The sequence below is a fragment of the Polyodon spathula genome, unplaced genomic scaffold (assembly GCF_017654505.1).
Source record: "Polyodon spathula isolate WHYD16114869_AA unplaced genomic scaffold, ASM1765450v1 scaffolds_1956, whole genome shotgun sequence".
Lineage (NCBI taxonomy): Eukaryota > Metazoa > Chordata > Actinopteri > Acipenseriformes > Polyodontidae > Polyodon > Polyodon spathula.
Window position 1 is genome coordinate 2,657 of NW_024473431.1, and position 8,344 is coordinate 11,000.

Consider the following 8,344-nt stretch of genomic DNA (forward strand, 5'->3'; position numbering starts at 1 on the left):
CTGGAGTTGTATCTCTTTGGAAAATGCCAAAAAGTGTGAATTGATAAATAAAAATCGTTCTTTATAAAGGTGTGTCACAAAGACGGCCAAGTGGGCGGCGTCAGAACCAGGAAGGAATGAAATATACAAAGACGATGATGTGAAATGATGAAGACGCCTGTTGGCGCCGGTTTAATACAAAATAAAAGGTTTAAACAAACACGAAAACACAGGACACGGCACTCTACGCCAAAATAAATAGACAAACAAAAACAGACTAAACTTAACAAAACGGTGCACGGACAGACACTGACAAACACGGTGAGCAGATACTTTGTTGTTGTTATTATTATTATTATTAGTTTATTATTATTATTACTATGAACTATACTTATTTCCTCCGTCTCCAATCCTAGTTCTCCACTCACCGAACACCCAACCACCAGTATGTGACAACGTGCATCTATATATACTATTGTGCTGGGATTCAATTACCAATTAATTATTCACTTGAATCCCAGCACGTGAATTAATAAAGTGCAATTCCCCGTGCTCACATATTACTACACTTTTTACTTGCACGTGAAGTGCTGTGCAATCCTCGTGCCTAAATACACATATACATTTTTAAACACTCGTGTTACACAGACCCGTTTATATCCCGTGTACCAATGTCTATACACCAACATTTAAACACACCACACGCAACACATAACAGATAATATACACAGGGGCGGGCACTTTGTTACATATACCCCCTCCTGTGCAAAGCACACATGGCCTCAATGGCCTCCTCCCCCCTTAAAAGCCCAAAAGTCCCACCCAAAGTCCTTGGCCAGGACCAGAGGCTTCCAGGGGCCCACAGGTCGTAATGCTGTCAGCAGGGTAGCATTCTCCTGCCAGGGTAGTCCTAGCAGCGGAAAGGCTGCTTGGGGTGTGGTCTCCTGACCTTCCCCCTTCTTCGGCGCCAGCAGCTCCCCTTGGTGGGGCTTCAACCACCGCTCTTCCTGCAGGGAAGAAACTGCAGAGGGAGCAGGTCTCCGGACCTCCCCCACGATCTCCGGCAGCGAAACTGCTGCTGGGGTTGGCGGTCTCCAGACCTCCTCCCCCTTCTCTGGCAGCGAAACTGCTGCTGGGTTTGGCGGTCTCCAGACCTCCTCCCCCTTCTTCGTGGCCGGCAGCTCCCCTTCGTGGGGTTCCGGCCACAGTACTTCCGGCTGTGATGCGGAGCGGCGGGCAACCCCGGGCGATGCAGAGCGGCGGGCAACCCCGGGCGATGCAGAGCGGCGGGCAACCCCGGGCGATGCAGAGCGGCGGGCAACCCCGGGCGAAGCGAGGCTGGCAGTCAGGACAAGCTGGGGTGCGGGTGTTGGCCCTCTTTTCGGCCACTGCAGCCGGGAGGTTCTTCCCCGTGCTTCCCTCAGCAGCCTATGCAAGGGCTGCTGAGGACCGCCAGCATCTAGTCCTGGCCCTTCTGGTGCAGGGAGAGGCAGCTCCTGCTCCTCTCCCCCTGATGGAGGTGGAGGCAGAGGAAGCTCCAGCTCCTCTCCTCGTGATGGTGGGGGAAGTGATACCAGCAGGCATTCACCCTCTGCTGGTGGGGGAAGTGATACCAGCAGGCATTCACCCTCTGCTGGTGGGGGAAGTGATACCAGCAGGCATTCACCCTCTGCTGGTGGACAGGGACCCAGCAGGCATTCACCCTCTGCTGGTGGACAGGGACCCAGCAGGCATTCACCCTCTGCTGGTGGAAAGGGACCCAGCAGGCATTCACCCTCTGCTGGTGGCGGAGGCAGAGGCAGCTCGTGCTTTCTTTTTGCTGCTCTGCTCCTGCCGGTGGAGGTGGCGGAGGCAGAGGCAGCTCCTGCTGCTCTGCTCCTGCCGGTGGAGGTGGAGGTGGAGGTGGCGGAGGCAGAGGCAGCTCCTGCTGCTCTGCTCCTGCCGGTGGAAAACCAATTGGCAGAGGCAGCTCCTGCTGCTCTGCTCCTGCCGGTGGAGGTGGCGGAGGCAGAGGCAGCTCCTGCTGCTCTGCTCCTGCCGGTGGAGGAGGCGGAGGCAGAGGCAGCTCCTGCTGCTCTGCTCCTGCCTTTGGAGGTGGCGGAGGCAGAGGCAGCTCCTGCTGCTCTGCTCCTGCCCATGGAGGTGGGAGCGGCGTGTAGTCTCCTGGTGGTGGAGGTGGGAGCGGCATGTAGTCTCCCCTTGTTACAGGGGACTGGTGCGGCTCTCCCTCGCTTGCAGGAGACTGGTGCGGCTCTGGAGACAGTGGTGGGTCCTCTGCCTTCCTCTTCTGTGGCAGTTCCTCCTCTCCTTCCTGGTAGGGGCAGCGGAAGGGACAATTGGCAAAGAGATGGTCCTGGTTGCAGAGGAGGCACCCCGGCAAGGACTGGTTACATCGCCGGGGATGTCTGGCCCTTAGGCGGCACTCCTCCTCCCTGTCCCTCACCTCTTTATCCTCTTTCCTGCTTCTCCCCATTTCTTTCTTTTTTTTTTTTTTTTTTCCTCCCACACAAAAAAAACCCTCTCCTGGTCTGACGCTTGGAGGCGCTGTTAAATCCCAGACAGGACACCACGTGTCACAAAGACGGCCAAGTGGGCGGCGTCAGAACCAGGAAAGGAATGAAATATACAAAGACGATGGATGAAATGAAATGATGAAGACGCCTGTTGGCGCCGGTTTAATACAAAATAAAAGGTTTAAACAAACACGAAAACACAGGACACGGCACTCTACGCCAAAATAAATAGACAAACAAAAACAGACTAAACTTAACAAAACGGTGCACGGACAGACACTGACAAACACGGTGAGCAGATACTTTGTTATTATTATTATTACTTTACTTATTTCCTCCGTCTCCAATCCCGTTCTCCGCTCACCGAACACCCAACCGCCAGTATGTGACAACGTGCATCTATATATACTATTGTGCTGGGATTCAATTACCAATTAATTATTCACTTGAATCCCAGCACGTAAGAACATAAGAACATAAGAACATAAGAAAGTTTACAAACGAGAGGAGGCCATTCGGCCCATCTTGCTCGTTTGGTTGTTAGTAGCTTATTGATCCCAAAATCTCATCAAGCAGCTTCTTGAAGGATCCCAGGGTGTCAGCTTCAACAACATTACTGGGGAGTTGATTCCAGACCCTCACAATTCTCTGTGTAAAAAAGTGTCTCCTATTTTCTGTTCTGAATGCCCCTTTTTCTAAACTCCATTTGTGACCCCTGGTCCTTGTTTCTTTTTTCAGGCTGAAAAAGTCCCTTGGGTCGACACTGTCAATACCTTTTAGAATTTTGAATGCTTGAATTAGGTCGCCATGTAGTCTTCTTTGTTCAAGACTGAACAGATTCAATTCTTTTAGCCTGTCTGCGTATGACATGCCTTTTAAGCCCGGAGTAATTCTGGTCGCTCTTCTTTGCACTCTTTCTAGAGCAGCAATATCTTTTTTATAGCGAGGTGACCAGAACTGCACACAATATTCAAGATGAGACGTGAATTAATAAAGTGCAATTCCCCATGCTCACATATTACTACATTTTACTTGCACGTGAAGTGCTGTGCAATCCTCGTGCCTAAATACACATATACATTTTTAAACGCTCGTGTTACACAGACCCGTTTATATCCCGTGTACCAATGTCTATACACCAACATTTAAACACACCACACGCAACACATAACAGATAATATACACAGGGGCGGGCACTTTGTTACAAGGTGGTTTTGGATTGTTTAGTTTATTTTATTTGGCTGCTTCAACCAATTATACATTGACAAAATGGTCTTGATAATGGGATTCTCCCCTTGCTGTATCATATCTATTTCAAGATTTGGTATTTCTGATCAGGCCATGCTCAATATGGTGTTATTCAAGGACCCTTCACTAATTCACTGTGTGAACCCAGGGGCAAAGACTTCCCTCCTCCATTGAGCTGTAACCCTATTATTGTTCAATATAAAGAACAAGGCAGTTACTACATGTAAGAAATAACCCAGGACAGGGTGTGCAGTCAGACAATTCTTACAGGCACAGTGGCTCCACCCCCCCCCCCCCCCCCCCAGGAAGTGCTGGAAGAATTGTCTCACCACACAGCCTGGAGTGGGTTACTTAGCTTATAAAATGGCTTTTTTTTTTGCTATAATCATTACATGATCATTTATGGTACAATTTGTCAAGATGAAATGCCATTCGTGAATTAAAAGCAGCAGATTTCCCACATCTGGCAGGGGGGGTTGTGGGAGAGAGAGGATTCATGAAGCGGCCTGGTTTTGGGATGGAACTGCAGAAGAGGCTTGTGTTTTGAATGGTCCATGTCTGTCACATGAATATGAAAAGCTTGCAGGCATTTTTAACATTGCGATCAGAGAGAGAGAGCGAGAGATCTGCTTTCCACAACCTTTTCAATTAAAATATAACCTGGTATTTTGCTGTACTAATAACAAACTATGGGTTACTACTTTATATGAATTATCATGTTATGTACGAATGCAAGAATTGTTTTTTTTCTGTAGTGGTTTTTTTTTTTTTCTTTCAAACAGCATATATATATAATCTGTGCAATGTATATTAATAGCAAATATATACACTATGGCAGTTTTGCTACAGGATACATTAGTTTATCTAATGTAATCAGTTTTAAATATAGGCTGCTCCTGTTTTCATTTACACCCCAAATTCTGGGCTGCTTTTATTTATTTATTTTTCTAATGAGATTTGCCAGAGGGAGAGGGTGGTCTCTGCATACTTCATATCTTCACAACCCTTGGGGCCAGGAACTAGGGAGCGCTCTCCATGTGTTCATGACTCTCAACTAAAGAACATCCCCGGCCACGGATTCGTACGCCACCCCGACGCCAGAGGGTGGGCATTGCCCCAAAGGTGTTTTGGTGATTTCCCGTATACATTTTTCAGGGTGCTATATTTCTGGTTTTGGGGGTCCCCGAGACTTGAAAATCGGTACGGGGGTCCACCTCGGTGCCCCTGTCCATCCCTCCAAGCGACGTGTCCCCAGCAGGAAAGGACACCAATTTTGACTGTTTTGCCAACCTGGAGCTCAAAATCTATTGGAAATCCACCCTTGACATGCCATCATGTTGAATACGTGAAAATGTAGCATTTCAAAACGGATGGCTCCCTGTGAAAGAGGAGCCCCAGACATGAAGCTAGGAAGTTCAACCCGGGTTCTAGGCCCTGAGTCATTGAGGGTCGTTTTTGGACATTTTTGACGAGGCATATCTCATGTTCTGTGGAGGTTAGGAGCTTGATTTTTTTGCAGCGGGCCCCCGCACAAGGAGTCACCGTTTTTCTGGTTCTAGGTGCCAGGACAGCTCAGCAAAATTATTTTTTTACTCACGATTCTGGGTTTTTGGGTGAACCACTGTGCTGTTTTTAGGAGGTGGTTTGGGGCGCTCCTCTGAGTCTATATCACTTTCAATGATGCTTCTATGTGCTTGGGTTCAAGAAATGCATGAAAATGTGTTTTTCAACCCTGTCATAGGGTTGAAAAATGAGGCTGAACACCCTGAAATGTTTTTTGCAAAGAATTACTAGAAAACTGGACATGTTACATTCAGGCTGGTCCCCTGAGTCTAGAACCATTTGAATGGTGGGTCTAGGTGCTTCTGTTTCAGAAATATACACTAAAAGTGATGGCTAGGTGTGTACATGCAGCGGTTGCATGGTGGTGTGTGCGTGCGTGCAGGGGTGGCGTGGTGGTGTGTGTCTGCAGGGTTCGCACTGTGGTGTATGCGTGCGTGCAGGGGTGATGTGTGCTTAGAAACTCAGGTGTCCGCTGAGTCCCAAAAACTGGGCTGAATTCGAAAATTATCTAAAAACCAAAGTGGCCCAGAATTTGGCACGTAAATGTAAACAGGAGCAGTCTATATATAAAACTGTGATTACATTAGAGATAAACTAATGCATCCTGTAGCAAAACTGCAATAGTGTATATACTGATATTAAAATACATTGCGCAAACGATTATAGATGTATGCTTTTTGAAAGAAAAAAGTACACCACTACAAAAAAAAAAAAAAAAAAATTCTTACGTTCGTACATAACATGATAATTGATATAAAGTAATAACCCATAGTTTGTTACATTAGTACAGCAAAATACCAGGTTATATTTATTTATATTTTTATTTATGTGTTTATTTCGTCTTTTGTTTATTTATTTAATTCATTATTTCGAATTTTATTTCGTTATTTATTTATTAATTTTGGCACAATTTATCCTCCGTGTGCTGGGTCATGAAGAGAGGATCTCTTCCGCAGGAGGGCACAGTGCTTGCACACTTCGGGAGCGCCCGCTTGAAGGGCCCTTCGGAGGGAGCAGTTTCTGTTCACTACAGATGGGAACACCCCTGAAGAGGGCCTCCATCCACCTCCGCCCTTCGCAGTGCGCTTGGTGCGAACTCGCTCTTAAATGTAATTATTTACTGTATTGTTTATTATGTTCAGTTTGTATTTGATCTTACTGTCTACTGATTTTACTGTACTTTATAACTGCTCTTATCTGTAATGTGATATTCTGTAATGTGATCATTTGTAATGTGATACTTGTACTGTAATACTCTGTAACATGTTTAAGTCGCCCTGCTAAGAATAAATAATCATTCTAAGTCATGTAAACACAGAAAATGATCGTTTTCAGAAAAACAATGTTCTGATTCTGTTTTCCTAATAGTCCCTTCATTCGTTTTCTGAAGAGTTGATCTGATGTTACCGTACTGAATGTGTGTCGGTGTATAATTGTTTAATTACCCAGCCGGGTTTAACACGTTAATTGATTCCGGTGAGTATAAAGGTGCTGGTTACGGGTTTATCGGCACGCAGCTGCAGTGTTTGATTCTGTGCTGAAGAGTTTGCAATGGGGATGCGCAGTGTTCAGACAGCGCTTTCGCTCGCTTTGATTTTGCTTGTGCAGCTCCACGGCGCTTTTGGATGGAGCTGGCCGGATCAGCAGGTTTATAACGCAGCGCCGTACCTGCAGCCTCCTGGAGCGCAGTCGTTTCCTGCAGCGGTATTTCAGGCGAAGCCCACCCCTCGTTCCGTGGAGAGAGCTGACCTGTCGCTGTCGAGTTCGGTCACTCTGGACTGCAGGAAAGACGCCATGGTCGTGACGGTGAACCGGGACTTGTTCGGGATCGGCTACCTGGTGAACAGCGCCGACTTGAGCGTGGGATCCACGGGCTGCTCGGCCACCTCCACCGACAGCGTCGCCAGCACGGTTTTGTTCAGCATCCAGCTCCAGGATTGCGGCAGTACTTTCCAGGTAACCCTGCGTGTCGATCGCATTTTAGTGCGGTAGCCAGTATAGTAAACAGCCCCGCTTTCCTTGCTGCTTGCACTTCAGAGTGAAGTTCTTGCCTACAGTAGAATTCCAGTGTTTTGATCAGTGATCTTTAGAGGTGCTGGTATGTGGAACCTATTAAACTGCTTTGTGTATTAATTGGGTCTCTAGAGCAACTTACATTCTATAATTTGTGTCTTTGTTGCCTACTAAATTAGACAACACTAATTTTACCTCTTGAATCTTCTATAAGATTCTGCAATGAGGTGCATGAAATGGGGATTCACAATGTACTGACCGGCTGGAGCTTGTAGTCCAAGTATCGGTTTCCTTGTGCTACAAGTTACTCAAATGTATTAAACTGTTTGAACAAATGCTCAATTCCTTGTGTACCTTCAGGGGTTAAAGCACAAGACTGCTTCACTCTTTTGTAATTAAGCATAGAAGGGTCACTTCCACTTCTCTCCCTAGGTATTCCCAGACTTCCTGAGCTACACAAACCATCTCTATTACAAGCCTGCCAGCATTGGTATCATCACCAGGGTTAATATGGCTGACATTCTCCTTGAATGCCGATACCCGAGGTACTGTACTGCGCAGACAAGGACCCGAGGGGCTGGATCTGTAAACTTCATGCTAAATTCCTTTGCTGCTCATTCATTTGTACCAGGGTTCAAGCCACTGCTGCTGTAATAGATTTGACAATTCTATTGAAGAATGCAAACATGTTTTGACTATTTAACAAATGCTTTTCTTTCTGTGCTGACTGGGTGCCTTCATTTTAAATTCAGCTTCTCTCTCCCACAACCCCCCTGCCAGTTTGATGTCATGTTTCATTAGTTATGCATGCTATCATTTACAGGGTTATTTCTTTTCAGGAGGTGGAATGTCAGCAGCAGCCCCATAAAGCCAACCTGGGTGCCCTTCACTTCAACAGCCTCTACAGAGCAAATCCTGGACTTCTCCTTGCTGCTCATGAGTGGTATGAAGGAATGGGCTGGGTATGGGGAGTGGGGTTTAATCACAACCTGGCAACTGTCTTTTGAACATGAAGACCAGTTTCTCTT

The 8,344-nt window shown here is 46.8% G+C and overlaps 1 protein-coding gene across 1 annotated transcript; it reads left to right on the forward strand.

Moving 5' to 3' along the window:
• Positions 1–6,476: 6,476 nt before the first annotated feature.
• On the forward strand, positions 6,477–8,308 carry LOC121310254 (zona pellucida sperm-binding protein 3-like; the record flags this gene model as incomplete). The annotated part of the gene is made up of 3 exons (XM_041243556.1): positions 6,477–7,259; positions 7,749–7,861; positions 8,156–8,308. Coding segments are annotated over exons 1-3 (671 nt in total), but the record flags the coding sequence as incomplete, so codon positions are not given.
• Between the last annotated feature and the right edge of the window lie 36 nt (positions 8,309–8,344).